This window comes from Muntiacus reevesi, unplaced genomic scaffold (genome assembly GCF_963930625.1).
Source record: "Muntiacus reevesi unplaced genomic scaffold, mMunRee1.1 SCAFFOLD_47, whole genome shotgun sequence".
NCBI classification, from domain to species: Eukaryota; Metazoa; Chordata; class Mammalia; order Artiodactyla; family Cervidae; genus Muntiacus; species Muntiacus reevesi.
In genome coordinates, this window is record NW_027077923.1 from 570,849 (window position 1) to 590,583 (window position 19,735).

Here is a 19,735-nt window from a genome sequence, read left to right on the forward strand (position 1 = left end):
GAGGCTGGGAGGCTGGCTGGGAGGCTGGCTGGGAGGCTGGGAGCCTGGGAGGCTGGGAGGATGGGAAGCTGGGAGGCTGCCTGGGAGGCTGCCTGGGAGGCTGGCTGGCAGGCTGGCTGGGAGGCTGCCTGCCTGGGAGGCTGGCTGGCCTTGAGGCTGGCTGGCTGGCTAGGAGGCTGGCTGGGAGGATGGTTGGGAAGCTGGCTGGCTGGCGGGCTGGCTGGCTGGCTGGTTGGCTGGGATTCTGGCTGGCTGGCTGGCTGGCTGGCAGGATGACGGCCTGGGAGACTGGCTGGCTGGCTGGGAGGATGGCTGAGAGGATGGCTGCCTGGTTGGCTGGACCGGCTGGACCACCTGGAAGCGGCTGGAACCGGCTGGAACCGGCTGGAACCGGCTTGACCCGGCTGGAACCGGCTGGAACCGGTTTGAACCGGATGGAACCGGCTGGAACCGGCTGGAACCGGTTTGAACCGGCTGGAACCGGCTAGACCAGGTTTGAACCGGTTGGAACCGGCTGCAACCGGTTTGAACCGGCTGGAACCGGTTTGAACCGGCTGGAACCGGCTGGAACCGGCTGGAACCTACTGTAACCGGCTGGAACCGGTTTTTTCCAGCTGGAACCAGCTGAAACCGGTTTGAACCGGCTGGAAACGGCTGGAAGCGGTTTGAACTGGCTGGAACCGGCTAGAACCGGCTGGAACTGGCTTGAACCGGCTTGAAACGGCTGAAAACGGTTAGAACCGGCTTGAACCGGCTTGAATCGCCTGGAACCGGCTGGAACCGGCTGGAACCAGCTGGAAACGGTTTGAACCGGCTGGAACCGGCTAGAACCGGCTGGAACCGGCTGGAACCTGCTGGAACAGGCTGTAACCGGCTAGAACCGGCTGGAACCAGCTGGAACCGGCTGGAACCGGTTTGAACCGGCTGGAACCGGCTAGAACCGGCTGGAACCGGTTTGAACCGGCTGGAACCGGCTAGAACCGGTTTGTACCGGCTGGAACCGGCTTGACCCGGCTGGAAGCAGCTGGAACCGGTTTGAACGGCTGGAACCGGCTAGAACCGGCTGGAACCGGCTGGAACCGGTTTGAACCGGCTGGAACCGGCTGGTACCGGCTGGAACCGGCTGGAACCGGTTGGAACAGGCTGGAACCGGCTAGAACCGGCTTGAACCAGCTGGAACCGGCTGGAACCGCCTGGAACCGGTTTCTCCCGGCTGGAACTGGCTGGAACCGGCTGGAACCGGCTGGTACCGGCTCGAACCGGCTAGAATCGGCTGGAACCGGATGAAACCGGCTGGAACCGGCTGGAACAGGCTGGCTCGCTGGCTTGCACTGGCTGGGAGGCTGAGAGGCTGGCTGGGAGGCTGGGAGGCTGGCTGGGAGGCTGGGAGAATGGGAGGCTGGCTGGGAGACTGGGAGGCTGGGAGTCTTGGAGGCTGGGAGGCTGGCTGGGAGCCTGGGAGGCTGGGAGTCTTGGAGGCTTGGAGGCTGGCTGGGAAACTGGGAGGCTGGCTGCGAGGCTGGGAGGCTGGCTGGGAGGCTGGGAGAATGGGAGGCTGGCTGGGAGCCTGGGAGGCTGGGAGTCTTGGAGGCTGGGAGGCTGGCTGGGAGTCTGGGAGGCTGGGAGGCTGGCTGGCCTTGAGGCTGGCTGGCTGGCTAGGAGGCTGGCTGGCTGGGAGGCTGGCTGGCCTTGAGGCTGGCTGGCTGGCTAGGAGGCTGGCTGGCAGGCTGGCTGGAAGGCTGGCTGGCTGGGGGGCTGGCTGGCCTTGAGGCTGGCTGGCTGGCTAGGAGGCTGGCGGGGAGGCTGGCTGGGAGGCTGGCTGGCTGGTGGGCTAGCTTGCTGGCTGGCGGGATGACTGCCTGGGAGTCTGGCTGAGAGGATGGCTGGCTGGTTGGCTGGACCGGCTGGACCACCTGGAAGCGGCTGGAACCGGCTGGAACCTGCTGGAACCCGTTTGAACCGGCTGGAACCGGCTGGAACCGGCTGGAACCGGTTTGAACCGGCTGAAACCGGCTAGAACCGGCTGGAACCGGCTGGAACCGGTTTTTTCTGGCTGGAACCAGCTGGAACCGGATGGAACCGGTTTTTTCCGGCTGGAACCGGCTGGAACCGGTTTGAACCGGCTGGAACCGGCTGGAACCGGTGTGAACCGGCTGAAACCTGCTGGAACCGGCTGGAAACGGCTGGAACCGGCTGGAACTGGTTTGAACCGGCTGGAACCGGCTGGAACCGGTTTGAACCGGCTGGAAACGGCTAGAACCGGCTGGAACCGGTTTGAACCGGCTGGAACCGGCTAGAACCGGCTGGAACCGGCTGGAACAGGCTGGCTCGCTGGCTGGCACTGACTGGGAGGCTGGGAGGCTGGGAGGCTGGCTGGGAGGCTGGGAGGCTGGCTGGGAGGCTGGGAGAATGGGAGGCTGGCTGGAGGCTTGGAGACTGGGAGTCTTGGAGGCTGGGAGGCTGGCTGGGAGGCTGGGAGGCTGGGAGGCTGGGTGGGAGGCAGGCTGGGAGGCTGGGAGGCTGGTACGCTGGGAGGCTGGGAGGCTGGCTGGAAGGCTGGGAGGCTGGGAGTCTTGGAGGCTTGGAGGCTGGCTGGGAGGCTGGGAGGCTGGCTGGGAGGCTGGGAAAATGGGAGGCTGGCTGGGAGGCTGGGAGGCTGGGAGTCTTGGAGGCTGGGCAGATGGCTGGGAGGCTGGGAGGCTGGGAGGCTGGCTGGGAGGCTGGCTGGGAGGCTCGGAGGCTGGCACGCTGGGAGGCTGGGACGCTGGGAGGCTGGCTGTGAGGCTGGCTGGGAGGCTTGCTGGCTGGCTGGGAGTCTGGGAGGCTGGGACGCTGGCTGGGAGCCTGGCTGGCTGTTGGGCTGGCTGGCTGGGAGGCTGGGAGCCTAGGTGTCTAGGAGGCTGGCTGGGAGGCTGGGAGGCTGGCTGGGAGGCTGGCTGGCTGGCTGGCTGGCTGGCTGGATGACTGCCTCGGAGCCTGGCTGGCTGGCTGGCAGGCTGGCTGGGAGGCTGGATGGCTGGGAGGCTGGCTGGCTGGGAGGCTGGCTGGCTGGCTAGGAGGCTGGCTGGGAGGCTGGCTGGGAGTCTGGCTGGCTGGCTGGCTGGCTGTTAGGCTGGGAGGCTGGGAGGCTGGCTGTGATGCTGCCTGGGAGGTTGGCTCACTGGCTGGCTTGCTGGCTGGCTGGGAGGCTGGATGGCTGGGAGGCTGGCATGGAGGCTGGCAGGGAGGCTGGGAGGCTGGGAGGCTGGCTGGGAGGCTGGCTGGGAGGCTGTGAGGCTGGGACGCTGGGAGGCTGGGAGGTAGGGAGGCTGGCTGGGAGGCTGGCTGGGAGGCTGGCTGGCTGGCTGGCTGTCTGTTAGGCTGGGAGGCTGGGAGGCTGGCTAGTAGGCTGGGAGGCTGGGAGGCTGTGAGGCTGGGAGACTGGGAGGCTGGGAGGCTGGGAGACTGGCTGGGAGGCTGGCTGTCTGGTGGGCTGCCTGGCTGGGAGGCTGCTGTCTGGGAGGCTGGCTGGCTGGCTTGGAGGCTGGAAGGCTGGGAGGCTGGGAGGCTGGGAGGCTAGGAGGCTGGGAGGCTGGCTGGGAGGCTGGCTGGGAGGCTGGGAGGCTGGGAGGCTGGGAGGCTGGCAGGCTGGGAGGCTGGGAGGCTGGTTGGGAGGCTGGGAGGCTGGCTGGGAGGCTGGGAGAATGGGAGGCTGGCTGGGAGGCTGGGAGGCTGGGAGTCTTGGAGGCTTGTAGGCTGCCTGGGAGGCTGGGAGGCTGGGAGGCTGGGAGGCTTGGAGGATGGGAGGCTGGGAGCCTGGCTGGGAGGCTGGCTGTGAGGCTGGCTGGCTCGCTGGCTGGTTGGCTGGCTGGTTGGGAGGCTGGGAGGATGGGAACCTGGCTGTGATGCTGCCTGGGAGGCTGGCTGGCTGGCTGGCTTGCTGGCTGGCTGGGAGGCTGGATGGCTGGGAGGCTGGCATGGAGGCTGGCAGGGAGGCTGGGAGGCTGGGAGGCTGGCTGGGAGGCTGGCTGGGAGGCTGTGAGGCTGGGACGCTGGGAGGCTGGGAGGTAGGGAGGCTGGCTGGGAGGCTGGCTGGGAGGCTGGCTGGCTGGCTGGCTGTCTGTTAGGCTGGGAGGCTGGGAGGCTGGCTAGTAGGCTGGGAGGCTGGGAGGCTGTGAGGCTGGAGACTGGGAGGCTGGGAGGCTGGGAGACTGGCTGGGAGGCTTGCTGTCTGGTGGGCTGCCTGGCTGGGAGGCTGCTGTCTGGGAGGCTGGCTGGCTGGCTTGGAGGCTGGAAGGCTGGGAGGCTGGGAGGCTGGGAGGCTAGGAGTCTAGGAGGCTGGCTGGGAGGCTGGCTGGGAGGCTGGGAGGCTGGGAGGCTGGGAGGCTGGCAGGCTGGGAGGCTGGGAGGCTGGTTGGGAGGCTGGGAGGCTGGCTGGGAGGCTGGGAGAATGGGAGGCTGGCTGGGAGGCTGGGAGGCTGGGAGTCTTGGAGGCTTGTAGGCTGCCTGGGAGGCTGGGAGGCTGGGAGGCTGGGAGGCTTGGAGGATGGGAGGCTGGGAGCCTGGCTGGGAGGCTGGCTGTGAGGCTGGCTGGCTCGCTGGCTGGTTGGCTGGCTGGTTGGGAGGCTGGGAGGATGGGAGCCTGGCTGTGATGCTGCCTGGGAGGCTGGCTGGCTGGCTGGCTTGCTGGCTGGCTGGGAGGCTGGATGGCTGGGAGGCTGGCATGGAGGCTGGCAGGGAGGCTGGGAGGCTGGGAGGCTGGCTGGGAGGCTGGCTGGGAGGCTGGGAGGCTGGGAGGCTGGGAGGCTCTGAGGCTGGGAGGCTGGAAGGCTGCCTGGGAGGCTGCCTGGGAGGCTGGCTGGCAGGCTGGCTGGGAGGCTGCCTGGCTGGGAGGCTGGCTGGCCTTGAGGCTGGCTGGCTGGCTAGGAGGCTGGCTGGGAGGCTGGCTGGCTGGCGGGCTGTCTGGCTGCCTGGCTGGCTGGGAGTCTGGCTGACTGGCTGGCTGGCTGGCTGGATGACTGCCTGGGAGCCTGGCTGGCTGGCTGGCAGGCTGGCTGGGAGGCTGGATGGCTGGGAGGCTGGCTGGCTGGGAGGCTGGCTGGCTGGCTAGGAGGCTGGCTGGGAGGCTGGCTGGGAGGCAGGCTGGCTGGCGGGCTGGCTGGCTGGCTGGCTGGCTGGGAGTCTGGCTGGCTGGCTGGCTGGCTGTCTGGATGACTGCCTGGGAGCCTGGCTGGCTGGCTGGGAGGCTGGCTGAGAGGATGGCTGGCTGGTTGGCTGGACCGGCTGGACCACCTGGAAGCGGCTGGAACCGGCTGGAACCTGCTGGAACCCGTTTGAACCGGCTGGAACCGGCTGGAACCGGTTTGAACCGGCTGAAACCGGCTAGAACCGGCTGGAACCGGCTGGAACCGGTTTTTTCTGGCTGGAACTAGCTGAAACCGAATGGAACCGGTTTTTTTCGGCTGGTACCGGCTGGAACCGGTTTGAACCGGCTGGAACCGGCTGGAACCGGTGTGAACCGGCTGGAACCTGCTGGAACCGGCTGGAAACGGCTGGAACCGGCTGGAACTGGTTTGAACCGGCTGGAACCGGCTGGAACCGGTTTGAACCGGCTGGAAACGGCTAGAACCGGCTGGAACCGGCTAGAACCGGCTGGAACCGGCTGGAACAGGCTGGCTCGCTGGCTGGCACTGACTGGGAGGCTGGGAGGCTGGGAGGCTGGGAGGCTGGGAGGCTGGCTGGGAGGCTGGGAGGCTGGCTGGGAGGCTGGGAGGCTGGCTGGGAGGCTGGGAGAATGGGAGGCTGGCTGGAGGCTTGGAGGCTGGGAGTCTTGGAGGCTGGGAAGCTGGCTGGGAGGCTGGGAGGCTGGGAGGCTGGATGGAAGGCTGGCTGGGAGGCTGGGAGGCTGGTACGCTGGGAGGCTGGGAGGCTGGCTGGAAGGCTGGGAGGCTGGCTGGGAGTCTTGGAGGCTTGGAGGCTGGCTGGGAGGCTGGGAAAATGGGAGGCTGGCTGGGAGGCTGGGAGGCTGGGAGTCTTGGAGGCTGGGCGGATGGCTGGGAGGCTGGGAGGCTGGGAGGCTGGCTGGGAGGCTGGCTGGGAGGCTGGGAGGCTGGCACGCTGGGAGGCTGGGACTCTAGGAGGCTGGCTGGGAGGCTGGCTGGGAGGCTGGCTGGCTGGCTGGGATTCTGGGAGGCTGGGACGCAGGCTGGGAGCCTGGCTGGCTGTTGGGCTGGCTGGCTGGGAGGCTGGGAGGATGGGAGCCTGGCTGTGATGCTGCCTGGGAGGCTGGCTGGCTGGGAGGCTGGCATGGAGGCTGGCAGGGAGGCTAGCAGGCTGGGAGGCTGGCTGGGAGGCTGGCTGGGAGGCTGGGAGGCTGGGAGGCTGGGAGGCTGGCAGGCTGGGAGGCTGGGAGGCTGGTTGGGAGGCTGGGAGGCTGGCTGGGAGGCTGGGAGAATGGGAGGCTGGCTGGGAGGCTGGGAGGCTGGGAGTCTTGGAGGCTTGTAGGCTGCCTGGGAGGCTGGGAGGCTGGGAGGCTGGGAGGCTTGGAGGATGGGAGGCTGGGAGCCTGGCTGGGAGGCTGGCTGTGAGGCTGGCTGGCTCGCTGGCTGGTTGGCTGGCTGGTTGGGAGGCTGGGAGGATGGGAGCCTGGCTGTGATGCTGCCTGGGAGGCTGGCTGGCTGGCTGGCTTGCTGGCTGGCTGGGAGGCTGGATGGCTGGGAGGCTGGCATGGAGGCTGGCAGGGAGGCTGGGAGGCTGGGAGGCTGGCTGGGAGGCTGGCTGGGAGGCTGTGAGGCTGGGACGCTGGGAGGCTGGGAGGTAGGGAGGCTGGCTGGGAGGCTGGCTGGGAGGCTGGCTGGCTGGCTGGCTGTCTGTTAGGCTGGGAGGCTGGGAGGCTGGCTAGTAGGCTGGGAGGCTGGGAGGCTGTGAGGCTGGGAGACTGGGAGGCTGGGAGGCTGGGAGACTGGCTGGGAGGCTGGCTGTCTGGTGGGCTGCCTGGCTGGGAGGCTGCTGTCTGGGAGGCTGGCTGGCTGGCTTGGAGGCTGGAAGGCTGGGAGGCTGGGAGGCTGGGAGGCTAGGAGGCTGGGAGGCTGGCTGGGAGGCTGGCTGGGAGGCTGGGAGGCTGGGAGGCTGGGAGGCTGGCAGGCTGGGAGGCTGGGAGGCTGGTTGGGAGGCTGGGAGGCTGGCTGGGAGGCTGGGAGAATGGGAGGCTGGCTGGGAGGCTGGGAGGCTGGGAGTCTTGGAGGCTTGTAGGCTGGCTGGGAGGCTGGGAGGCTGGGAGGCTGGGAGGCTTGGAGGATGGGAGGCTGGGAGCCTGGCTGGGAGGCTGGCTGTGAGGCTGGCTGGCTCGCTGGCTGGTTGGCTGGCTGGCTGGGAGGCTGGGAGGATGGGAGCCTGGCTGTGATGCTGCCTGGGAGGCTGGCGGGCTGGCTGGCTTGCTGGCTGGCTGGGAGGCTGTGAGGCTGGGACGCTGGGAGGCTGGGAGGCTGGGAGGCTGGGAGGCTGGTTGGGAGGCTGGGAGGCTGGGAGGCTGGGTGGTTGGGAGACTGGCTGGGAGGCTGGCTGGCTGGTGGGCTGGCTGGCTGGGAGCCTGGCTGTCTGGGAGGCTGGCTGGCTGGCTTGGAGGCTGGAAGGCTGGGAGGCTGTGAGGCTCGGAGGCTAGGAGTCTAGGAGGCTGGCTGGGAGGCTGGGAGCCTGGGATGCTGGGAGGCTGGGAGGCTGGGAGTCTGGGAGGCTGGGAGGCTGGCTGGGAGGCTGCCTGGGAGGCTGGCTGGCAGGCTGGCTGGGAGGCTGGCTGGGAGGCTGGCTGGCTGGCGGGCTGGCTGGCTGCCTGGCTGGCTGGGAGTCTGGCTGGCCTTGAGGCTGGCTGGCTGGCTAGGAGGCTGGCTGGGAGGCTGGACCGGCTGGACCACCTGGAAGCGGCTGGAACCGGCTGGAACCGGTTTGAACCGGATGGAACCGGCTGGAACCGGCTGGAACCGGTTTGAACCGGCTGTATCCGGCTAGAACGGGTTTGTACCGGCTGGAACCGGCTGGAACCGGTTTGAACCGGCTGGAACCGGCTGGAACCGGCTGTAACCGGTTTGAACCGGCTGGAACCGGCGAAAACCAGCTGGAACCGGCTGGAACCAGCTCGAACCGGCTGGAACCCTGTTTTTCCGGCTGGAACTGGCTGGAACCGGCTGGAACCGGTTTGAACCGGATGGAACCGGCTGGAACCGGCTGGAACCGGTTTGAACCGGCTGTATCCGGCTAGAACGGGTTTGAACCGGCTGGAACGGGCTGGAACCGGTTTGAACCGGCTGGAACCGGCTGGAACCGGCTGGAACCGGTTTGAACCGGCTAGAACCGGCTGAAACCGGCTGGAACCAGCTGGAACCAGCTCGAACCGGCTGGAACCGTGTTTTTCCGGCTGGAACTGGCTGGAACCGGCTGGAACCGGTTTGAACCGGATAGAACCGGCTGGAACCGGCTGGAACCGGTTTGAACCGGCTGTATCCGGCTAGAACGGGTTTGAACCGACTGGAACCGGTTTGAACCAGCTGGAATCGGCTGGAACCTGTTTTTTCCGGCTAGAACCGGTTTGAACCGGCTGGAACCGGCTGGAACCGGTTTATACCGGCTGGAACCGGCTGGAACCGGTTGGAACAGGCTGGAACCGGCTGGAACCGACTTGAACCGGCTGGAACCGGCTGGTACCGGCTCGAACCGGCTAGAATCGGCTGGAACCGGATGGAACCGGCTGGAACCGGCTGGAACAGGCTGACTCGCTGGCTGGCCTTGGCTGGGAGGCTGGGAGGCTGGCTGGGAGGCTGGGAGAATGGGAGGCTGGCTGGGAGACTGGGAGGCTGGCTGGGAGACTGGGAGGCTGGGAGGATGGGAGGCTGGGAGGCTGGCTGGGAGGCTGGGAGGCTGGGAGGATGGGAGGATGGGAGCCTGGCTGTGATGCTGCCTGGGAGGCTGGCTGGCTGGCTGGCTTGCTGGCTGGCTGGGAGGCTCGGTGGCTGGGAGGCTGGCATGGAGGCTGGCTGGGAGGCTGTGAGGCTGTGAGGCTGGGAGGCTGGGAGGCTGGCTGAGAGGCTGGCTGGGAGGCTGGGAGGCTGGGAGGCTGGGAGGCTGGTTGGGAGGCCGGGAGGCTGGGAGGCTGATAGGCTGGGAGGCTGGGAGCCTGGGAGCCTGGCTGGGAGGCTGGCTGGCTGGTGGGCTGGCTGGCTGGGAGGCTGGCTGTCTGGGAGGCTGGCTGGCTGGCCTGGAGGCTGGAAGGGTGGGAGGCTGGGAGGCTGGGAGGCTAGGAGTCTAGGAGGCTGGCTGGGAGGCTGGGAGGCTGGCTGGGAGGATGGCTGGGAGGCTGGGAGCTTTGGAGGCTGGGAGGCTGGGAGGCTGTGAGGCTGGGAGGCTGGGAGGCTGACTGGGAGCCTGGGAGGCTGGGAGGCTGGCTGGCCTTGAGGCTGGCTGGCTGGCTAGGAGGCTAGCTGGGAGGCTGGCTGGGAGGCTGGCTGGTTGGCGGGCTGGCTGGCTGGCTGGGTTGGCTGGGAGTCTGGCTGGCTGGCTGGCTGGCTGGCTGGATGACTGCCTGGGTTTCTGGCTGGCTGGCTGGGAGGCTGGGAGGCTGGGACGCTGGGAGGCTGGTAGGCTGGCTGGGAGGCTGGCTGGGAGGCTGGCTGGCTGGCTGGCTGGCTGGCTGGCAGGCTGGCTGGGAGGCTGGGAGGCTGGGAGGCTGGTTGTGAGGCCGGGAGGCTGGGAGGCTGATAGGCTGGGAGGCTGGGAGCCTGGGAGCCTGGCTGGGAGGCTGGCTGGCTGGTGGGCTGGCTGGCTGGGAGGCTGGTTGTCTGGGAGGCTGGCTGGCTGGCTTGGAGGCTGGAAGGCTGGGAGGCTGGGGGGCTGGGAGGCTAGGAGTCTAGGAGGCTGGCTGGGAGGCTGGGAGGCTGGCTGGGAGGCTGGCTGGAAGGCTGGGAGCCTGGGAGGCTGGGAGGCTGGCTGGCTGGGAGGCTGCCTGCCTGGGAGGCTGGCTGGCCTTGAGGCTGGCTGGCTGGCTAGGAGGCTGGCTGGGAGGCTGGCTGGGAGGCTGGCTGGCTGGCGGGCTGGCTGGCTGGCTGGTTGGCTGGGATTCTGGCTGGCTGGCTGGCTGGCTGGCTGGATGACTGCCTGGGAGTCTGGCTGGCTGGGTGGGAGGCTGGCTGAGAGGATGGCTGACTGGTTGGCTGGACCAGCTGGACCACCTGGAAGCGGCTGGAACCGGCTGGAACCTGCTAGAACCGGCTGGAACCGGTTTTTCCAGCTGGAACCAGCTGAAACCGGTTTGAACTGGCTGGAAACGGCTGGAAGCGGTTTGAACCGGCTGGAACCGGCTAGAACCGGCTGGAACCGGCTTGAACCGGCTTGAACCGGCTGGAACCGGTTAGAACCGGCTTGAACCGGCTTGAGCCGCCTGGAACCGGCTGGAACCGGCTGGAACCGGCTGGAAACGGCTGGAACCGGCTAGAACCGGCTGGAACCGGCTGGAACCGGCTGGAACCGGTTGGAACAGGCTGGAACCGGCTGGAACCGGCTTGAACCGGCTGGAACCGGCTGGAACCGGCTATAACCGGCTGGAACCGGCTGGAACAGTTTTTTTCCGGCTGGAACTTGATGTAACCGGCTGGAACCGGCTGGTACCGGCTCGAAACGGCTAGAATCTGCTGGAACCGAAAGGAACCGGCTGGAACCGGCTGGAACAGGCTGGCTCGCTGGCTGGCACTGGCTGGGAGTGTGGGAGGCTGGGAGGCTGGCTGGAAGGCTGGGAGGCTGGCTGGGAGGCTGGGAGAATGGGAGGCTGGGAGGCTGGCTGGGAGGCTGGGAGGCTGGGAGGCTGGGAGGATGGGAGGCTTGGAGCCTGGCTGGGAGGCTGGTTGTGAGGCTGGCTGGCTCGCTGGCTGGTTGGCTGGCTGGCTGTGAGGCTGGGAGGATGGGAGCCTGGCTGTGATGCTGCCTGGGAGGCTGGCTGGCTGGCTGTCTTGCTCTCTGGCTGGAAGGCTGGGTGGCTGGGAGGCTGGCATGGAGGCTGGCTGGGAAGCTGGGAGGCTGTGAGGCTGGCTGGGTGGCTGGTGGGGAGGCTGTGAGGCTGGGACGCTGGGAGGCTGGGAGGCTGGGAGGCTGGCTGGGAGGCTGGCTGGGAGGCTGGCTGGCTGGTTGGCTGGGTGGCAGGCTGGCTGGGAGGGTGGAAGGCTGGGAGGCTGGTTGGGAGGCTGGGAGGCTGGGAGGCTGGTAGGCTGGGAGGCTGGGAGGCTGGGAGGATGGGAGGCTGGGAGCCTGGCTGTGATGCTGCCTGGGAGACTGGCTGGCTGGCTGGCTTGATGGCTGGCTGGGAGGCGGGGTGGCTGGGAGGCCGGCATGGAGGCTGGCTGGGAGGCTTGGAGGCTGGGAGGCTGGCTGGGAGGCTGGCTGGGAGGCTGGGAGGCTGGGACGCTGGAAGGCTGGGAGGCTGTGAGGCTGGCTGGGAGGCTGGCTGGGAGGCTGGCTGGCTGGCTGGCTGGCATGGAGGCTGGCTGGGAGGCGGGGAGGCTGATAGGCTGGGAGGCTGGGAGGCTGGGAGCCTGGCTGGGAGGCTGGCTGGGAGGCTGGGAGGCTGGGACGCTGGGAGGCTGGGAGGTAGGGAGGCTGGCTGGGAGGCTGGCTGGGAGGCTGGCTGGGAGGCTGGCTGGCTGGCTGGCTGTCTGTTAGGCTGGGAGGCTGGGAGGCTGGCTAGTAGGCTGGGAGGCTGGGAGGCTGGGAGGCTGGGAGACTGGGAGGCTGGGAGGCTGGGAGACTGGCTGGGAGGCTGGCTGTCTGGTGGGCTGGCTGGCTGAGAGGCTGCTGTCTGCGAGGCTGGCTGGCTGGCTTGGAGGCTGGAAGGCTGGGAGGCTGGGAGGCTGGGAGTCTAGGAGGCTGGCTGGGAGGCTGGGAGGCTGGCTGGGAGGCTGGCTGGGAGGCTGGGAGGCTGGGAGGCTGGGAGGCTGGGAGGCTGGGAGTCTGGGAGGCTGGCTGGGAGGCTGGGAGGCTGGCTGGGAGGCTGGGAGAATGGGAGGCTGGCTGGGAGGCTGGGAGGCTGGGAGTCTTGGAGGCTGGGAGGCTGGCTGGGAGGCTGGGAGGCTGGGAGGATGGGAGGCTGGGAGCCTGGCTGGGAGTCTGGCTGTGAGGCTGGCTGGCTCGCTGGCTGGTTGGCTGGCTGGCTGGGAGGCTGGGAGGATGGGAGCCTGGCTGTGATGCTGCCTGGGAGGCTGGCTGGCTGGCTGGCTTGCTGGCTGGCTGGGAGGCTGGGAGGCTGGGAGGCTGGCTGGGAGGCTGGCTGGCTGGCTGGCTGGCTGGCAGGCTGGCTGGGAGGCTGGGAGGCTGGGAGGCTGGTTGGGAGGCTGGGAGGCTGGGAGGTTGGGAGGCTGGGAGGCTGGGAGGCTGGGAGGCTGGGAGGCTGGGAGACTGGCTGGGAGGCTGGCTGGCTGGTGGGCTGGCTGGCTGGGAGGCTGGCTGTCTGGGAGGCTGGCTGGCCTGGAGGCTGGCTGGCTGGCTAGGAGGGTGGCTGGGAGGCTGGCTGGGAGGCAGGCTGGCTGGCGGGCTGGCTGGCTGGCTGGCTGGCTGGGAGTCTGGCTGGCTGGCTGGCTGGCTGGCTGGATGACTGCCTGGGAGTCTGGCTGGCTGGCTGGGAGGCTGGCTGAGAGGATGGCTGGCTAGTTGGCTGGACTGGCTGGACCACCTGGAAGCGGCTGGAACAGGCTGGAACCGGCTGAAACCGGCTTGACCCGGCCGGAACCGGCTGGAACCAATTTGAACCGGATGGAACCGGCTGGAACCAGCTGGAACCGGTTTTTTCCGGCTGGAACCGGCTAGAACCGGTTTGAACCGGCTGGAACCGGCTGGAACCGGCTGGAACCGGCTAAAACCGGCTGCAACTGGATAAAAGCGGCTGGAACCGGCTGAAACCGGTTTGAACCGGCTGGAAACGGCTGGAACTGGTTTGTACCGTCTTGAACCGGCTGGAACCGGCTGGAACCGGTTGGAACCGGCTAGAACTGGATTGAACCGGCTGGAACCGGCTAGAAACGGCTTGAACCGGCTGGAACCGGCTGCAACCGGCTTTTTCCGTCTGGAACCGGCTGGAACCGGTTTGAACCGGCTGGAACCGGCTGGAACCGGCTATTTCCGGCTGGAACCGGCTGGAACCGGTTTGAACCGGCTGGAACCGGCTAGAACCGGCTGGAACCGGTTTGAACCGGCAGGAACTTGCTGGAACCGGTTTGAACCGGCTGGAACCGGCTGGAACCGATTTGAACCGGCTGGAACCGGCTGGAACCGGTTTCAACCGGCTGGAACCGGCTGGAACCGGCTAGAACCGCTTTGAACCGGCTGGAACCGGCTAGAACCGGCTGGAACTGGTTTGAACAGGCTGGAACCGGCTAGAACCGGCTGGAACCGGCTGGAACCGGCTGGAACCGCTTTGAACCGGCTGGAACCGCCTGGAACCGGTTTGTACCGGCTGGAACCTTCTGGAACAGGTTTGAACCGGCTGGAACCGGCTGAACCGGTTTTTTCCGGCTGGAACCGGCTGGAACCGGCTGAAACCGGCTTGAACTGGCTTGAACCGGCTGTAACCGGTTTGAATCGGCTGGAATCGGCTGGAACCGGCTGGAACCGGTTTGAATCGGCTGGAACCGGCTGGAACCGGCTGGAACTGTTTTTTTCCGGCTGGAACCGGCTGAAACCGGCTTGAACAGGCTGGAAGCGGCTGGAACCGGTTTGAACCGGCTGGAACCGGCTGGAACCGGTGTTAACCGGCCGGAACCGGCTAGAACCGGCTGGAACCGGTTTGAACCGGCTGGAACTGGCTTGAACCGGTTTGAACCGACTGGAACCGACTGGAACCAGCTGGAACCGGTTCGAACCGGTTGGAACTGGCTGGAACCGGTTTGAACCGGCTGGAACCGGCTGGAACCGGCTGGAACCGGTTTGAACCGGCTGGAACTGGATGGAACAGGCTGGAACCGGCTGGAACCGGCTGAACCGGTTTTTTCCGGCTGGAACCGGTTTTTTCCGGCTGGAACCGGCTGGAACCGGCTGGAACCGGTTTTTTCGGCTGGAACCGGCTGGAACCGGTTTGAACCGGCTGGAACCGGCTAGAACCGGCTGGAACCGGCTGGAAGCGGCTAGAACCGGCTGGAACCGGCTGAAACCGGTTCGAACCGGCTGGAACCGGCTTGAACCGGTTTGTAACGGCTGGAACCGGCTGGAACCGGCTGGAACCGGCTGGAACCGGTTGAAACAGGCTGCAACCGGCTAGAACCGGCTTGAACCGGATGGAACCGGCTAGAACCGGCTTGAACCGGCTGGAACCGGCTGGAACCGGCTGGAACCGGCTGAACCGTTTTTTTCCGGCTTGAACCGGTTTTTTCCGGCTGGAACTGGCTGGAACCGGCTTGAACCGGTTGAAACAGGCTGGAACCGGCTAGAACCGGCTTGAACCGGCGGGAACCGGCTAGAAGCGGCTGGAACCGGCTGGAACCGGTTGGAACAGGCTGGAACCGGCTGGAACCGGCTTGAACCGGCTGGAACCGGCTGGAACCGGCTAGAACAGGCTGGAACCGGCTGGAACAGGTTTTTTCCGGCTGGAACTGGCTGGTACCGGCTGGAACCGGCTGGTACCGGCTCGAAACGGCTAAAATCGGCTGGAACCGAATGGAACCGGCTGGAACCGGCTGGAACAGGCTGGCTCGCTGGCTGGCACTGGCTGGGAGTCTGGGAGGCTGGGAGGCTGGCTGGGAGGCTGGGAGGCTGGCTGGGAGGCTGGGAGAATGGGAGGCTGGCTGGGAGGCTGGGAGGCTAGGAGTCTTGGAGGCTGGGAGGCTGGCTGGGAGGCTGGGAGGCTGGGAGGATGGGAGGCTGGGAGGCTGGCTGTGAGGCTGGCTGTCTCGCTGGCTGGTTGGCTGGCTGGCTGGGAGGCTGGGAGGATGGGACCCTGGCTGTGATGCTGCCTGGGAGGCTGGCTGGCTGGCTGGCTTGCTGGCTGGCTGGGAGGCTGGGTGGCTGGGAGGCTGGCTGGGAGGCTGGCGGGGAGACTGAGAGGCTCGGACGCTGGGAGGCTGGGAGGCTGGGAGGCTGGCTGGGAGGCTGGCTGGCTGGCTGGCTGGGTGGCAGGCTGGCTGGGAGGCTGGGAGGCTGGGAGGCTGGTTGGGAGGCTGGGAGGCTGGGAGGCTGGGAGGCTGGGAGACTGGCTGGGAGGTTGGCTGGCTGGTGGGCTGGCTGGCTGGGAGCCTGGCTGTCTGGGAGGCTGGCTGGCTGGCTTGGAGGCTGGAAGGATGGGAAGCTGGGAGGCTGGGAGGCTAGGAGGATGGCTGGGAGGCTGGGAGCCTGGGATGCTGGGAGGCTGGGAGGCTGGGAGTCTGGGAGGCTGGGAGGCTGGCTGGGAGGCTGGCTGGGAGGCTGCCTGGGAGGCTGGCTGGCAGGCTGGCTGGGAGGCTGGCTGGCTGGGAGGCTGGCTGGCCTGGAGGCTGGCTGGCTGGCTAGGAGGCTGGCTGGGAGGCTGGCTGGGAGGCTGGCTGGTTGGCTGCCTGGCTGGCTGGGAGTCTGGCTGGCCTTGATGCTGGCTGCCTGGCTAGGAGGCTGGCTGGCAGGCTGGCTGGGAGGCTGGCTGGCTGGGAGGCTGGATGGCCTTGAGGCTGGCTGGCTGGCTAGGAGGCTGGCTGGTTGGCTGGACCGGCTGGACCACCTGGAAGTGCCTGGAACCGGCTGGAACCGGCTGGAACCGGATTGACCCGGCTGGAACCGCCTGGAACCGGTTTGAACCGGCTAGAACCGGCTAGAACCGGTTTGAACCGGCTGGAACCAGATGGAACCGGCTGTAACCGGCTGGAACAGGCTGGCTCGCTGGCTGGCACTGACTGGGAGGCTGGGAGGCTGGGAGGCTGGCTGGGAGGCTGGGAGGCTGGCTGGGAGCCTGGGAGAATGGGAGGCTGGCTGGGAGGCTGGAAGGCTGGCTGGGAGGCTGGCTGGTGGGCTGGCTGGCTGGGAGGCTGGCTGTCTGTGAGGCTGGCTGGCTGGCTTGGAGGCTGGAAGGCTGGGAGGCTGGGAGGCTGGGAGTCTAGGAGTCTAGGAGGCTGGCTGGGAGGCTGGAAGGCTGCCTGGGAGGCTGGCTGGGAGGCTGGCTGGGAGGCTGGCTGGCTGGTGGGCTGGCTGGCTGGCTGGCTGGCTGGGAGTCTGGCGGGCTGGCTGGCTGGCTGGCTGGATGACTGCCTGGGAGCCTGGCTGGCTGGCTGGCAGGCTGGCTGGGAGGCTGGCTGGCTGGGAGGCTGCCTGGCTAGGAGGCTGGCTGGCTGGCTAGGAGGCTGGCTGGGAGGCTGGCTGGGAGGCAGGCTGGCAGGCGGGCTGGCTGGCTGGCTGCCTGGCTAGGAGGCTGGCTGGCTGGCTGGCAGGCTGGCTGGGAGGCTGGGAGGCTGGGAGGCTGGTTGGGAGGCTGGGAGGCTGGGAGGTTGGGAGGCTGGGAGGCTGGGAGGCTGGGAGGCTGGGAGGCTGGGAGACTGGCTGGGAGGCTGGCTGGCTGGTGGGCTGGCTGGCTGGGAGGCTGGCTGTCTGGGAGGCTGGCTGGCCTGGAGGCTGGCTGGCTGGCTAGGAGGGTGGCTGGGAGGCTGGCTGGGAGGCAGGCTGGCTGGCGGGCTGGCTGGCTGGCTGGCTGGCTGGGAGTCTGGCTGGCTGGCTGGCTGGCTGGCTGGATGACTGCCTGGGAGTCTGGCTGGCTGGCTGGGAGGCTGGCTGAGAGGATGGCTGGCTAGTTGGCTGGACTGGCTGGACCACCTGGAAGCGGCTGGAACAGGCTGGAACCGGCTGAAACCGGCTTGACCCGGCCGGAACCGGCTGGAACCAATTTGAACCGGATGGAACCGGCTGGAACCAGCTGGAACCGGTTTTTTCCGGCTGGAACCGGCTAGAACCGGTTTGAACCGGCTGGAACCGGCTGGAACCGGCTGGAACCGGCTAAAACCGGCTGCAACTGGATAAAAGCGGCTGGAACCGGCTGAAACCGGTTTGAACCGGCTGGAAACGGCTGGAACTGGTTTGTACCGTCTTGAACCGGCTGGAACCGGCTGGAACCGGTTGGAACCGGCTAGAACTGGATTGAACCGGCTGGAACCGGCTAGAAACGGCTTGAACCGGCTGGAACCGGCTGGAACCGGCTTTTTCCGTCTGGAACCGGCTGGAACCGGTTTGAACCGGCTGGAACCGGCTGGAACCGGCTATTTCCGGCTGGAACCGGCTGGAACCGGTTTGAACCGGCTGGAACCGGCTAGAACCGGCTGGAACCGGTTTGAACCGGCAGGAACTTGCTGGAACCGGTTTGAACCGGCTGGAACCGGCTGGAACCGATTTGAACCGGCTGGAACCGGCTAGAACCGCTTTGAACCGGCTGGAACCGGCTAGAACCGGCTGGAACTGGTTTGAACAGGCTGGAACCGGCTAGAACCGGCTGGAACCGGCTGGAACCGGCTGGAACCGCTTTGAACCGGCTGGAACCGCCTGGAACCGGTTTGTACCGGCTGGAACCTTCTGGAACAGGTTTGAACCGGCTGGAACCGGCTGAACCGGTTTTTTCCGGCTGGAACCGGCTGGAACCGGCTGAAACCGGCTTGAACTGGCTTGAACCGGCTGTAACCGGTTTGAATCGGCTGGAATCGGCTGGAACCGGCTGGAACCGGTTTGAATCGGCTGGAACCGGCTGGAACCGGCTGGAACTGTTTTTTTCCGGCTGGAACCGGCTGAAACCGGCTTGAACAGGCTGGAAGCGGCTGGAACCGGTTTGAACCGGCTGGAACCGGCTGGAACCGGTGTTAACCGGCCGGAACCGGCTAGAACCGGCTGGAACCGGTTTGAACCGGCTGGAACTGGCTTGAACCGGTTTGAACCGACTGGAACCGACTGGAACCAGCTGGAACCGGTTCGAACCGGTTGGAATTGGCTGGAACCGGTTTGAACCGGCTGGAACCGGCTGGAACCGGCTGGAACCGGTTTGAACCGGCTGGAACTGGATGGAACAGGCTGGAACCGGCTGGAACCGGCTGAACCGGTTTTTTCCGGCTGGAACCGGTTTTTTCCGGCTGGAACCGGCTGGAACCGGCTGGAACCGGTTTTTTCGGCTGGAACCGGTTTGAACCGGCTGGAACCGGCTAGAACCGGCTGGAACCGGCTGGAAGCGGCTAGAACCGGCTGGAACCGGCTGAAACCGGTTCGAACCGGCTGGAACCGGCTTGAACCGGTTTGTAACGGCTGGAACCGGCTGGAACCGGCTGGAACCGGCTGGAACCGGTTGAAACAGGCTGCAACCGGCTAGAACCGGCTTGAACCGGATGGAACCGGCTAGAACCGGCTTGAACCGGCTGGAACCGGCTGGAACCGGCTGGAACCGGCTGAACCGTTTTTTTCCGGCTTGAACCGGTTTTTTCCGGCTGGAACTGGCTGGAACCGGCTTGAACCGGTTGAAACAGGCTGGAACCGGCTAGAACCGGCTTGAACCGGCGGGAACCGGCTAGAAGCGGCTGGAACCGGCTGGAACCGGTTGGAACAGGCTGGAACCGGCTGGAACCGGCTTGAACCGGCTGGAACCGGCTGGAACCGGCTAGAACAGGCTGGAACCGGCTGGAACAGGTTTTTTCCGGCTGGAACTGGCTGGTACCGGCTGGAACCGGCTGGTACCGGCTCGAAACGGCTAAAATCGGCTGGAACCGAATGGAACCGGCTGGAACCGGCTGGAACAGGCTGGCTCGCTGGCTGGCACTGGCTGGGAGTCTGGGAGGCTGGGAGGCTGGCTGGGAGGCTGGGAGGCTGGCTGGGAGGCTGGGAGAATGGGAGGCTGGCTGGGAGGCTGGGAGGCTAGGAGTCTTGGAGGCTGGGAGGCTGGCTGGGAGGCTGGGAGGCTGGGAGGATGGGAGGCTGGGAGGCTGGCTGTGAGGCTGGCTGTCTCGCTGGCTGGTTGGCTGGCTGGCTGGGAGGCTGGGAGGATGGGACCCTGGCTGTGATGCTGCCTGGGAGGCTGGCTGGCTGGCTGGCTTGCTGGCTGGCTGGGAGGCTGGGTGGCTGGGAGGCTGGCTGGGAGGCTGGCGGGGAGACTGAGAGGCTCGGACGCTGGGAGGCTGGGAGGCTGGGAGGCTGGCTGGGAGGCTGGCTGGCTGGCTGGCTGGGTGGCAGGCTGGCTGGGAGGCTGGGAGGCTGGGAGGCTGGTTGGGAGGCTGGGAGGCTGGGAGGCTGGGAGGCTGGGAGGCTGGGAGACTGGCTGGGAGGTTGGCTGGCTGGTGGGCTGGCTGGCTGGGAGCCTGGCTGTCTGGGAGGCTGGCTGGCTGGCTTGGAGGCTGGAAGGATGGGAAGCTGGGAGGCTGGGAGGTTAGGAGGATGGCTGGGAGGCTGGGAGCCTGGGATGCTGGGAGGCTGGGAGGCTGGGAGTCTGGGAGGCTGGGAGGCTGGCTGGGAGGCTGGCTGGGAGGCTGCCTGGGAGGCTGGCTGGCAGGCTGGCTGGGAGGCTGGCTGGCTGGGAGGCTGGCTGGCCTGGAGGCTGGCTGGCTGGCTAGGAGGCTGGCTGGGAGGCTGGCTGGGAGGCTGGCTGGTTGGCTGCCTGGCTGGCTGGGAGTCTGGCTGGCCTTGATGCTGGCTGCCTGGCTAGGAGGCTGGCTGGCAGGCTGGCTGGGAGGCTGGCTGGCTGGGAGGCTGGATGGCCTTGAGGCTGGCTAGCTGGCTAGGAGGCTGGCTGGTTGGCTGGACCGGCTGGACCACC

General features: G+C 67.4%; 1 protein-coding gene across 1 annotated transcript in view; it reads right to left on the minus strand.

Moving 5' to 3' along the window:
- LOC136155245 (adhesive plaque matrix protein-like) overlaps nt 1-19,735 on the minus strand; it is a 120,786-nt gene that overhangs the window by 46,691 nt on the left and 54,360 nt on the right. Inside the window, exons 8-15 of the mRNA XM_065917084.1 lie at nt 18,644-18,748; nt 18,215-18,357; nt 14,606-14,648; nt 14,177-14,319; nt 8,417-8,549; nt 8,157-8,299; nt 7,917-8,049; nt 5,449-5,508 (exon numbers count right to left, since the gene is read on the minus strand). Coding sequence (XP_065773156.1) covers nt 5,449-5,508; nt 7,917-8,049; nt 8,157-8,299; nt 8,417-8,549; nt 14,177-14,319; nt 14,606-14,648; nt 18,215-18,357; nt 18,644-18,748 — 903 coding nt within the window. The remainder of the gene's footprint in view (nt 1-5,448; nt 5,509-7,916; nt 8,050-8,156; nt 8,300-8,416; nt 8,550-14,176; nt 14,320-14,605; nt 14,649-18,214; nt 18,358-18,643; nt 18,749-19,735) is intronic.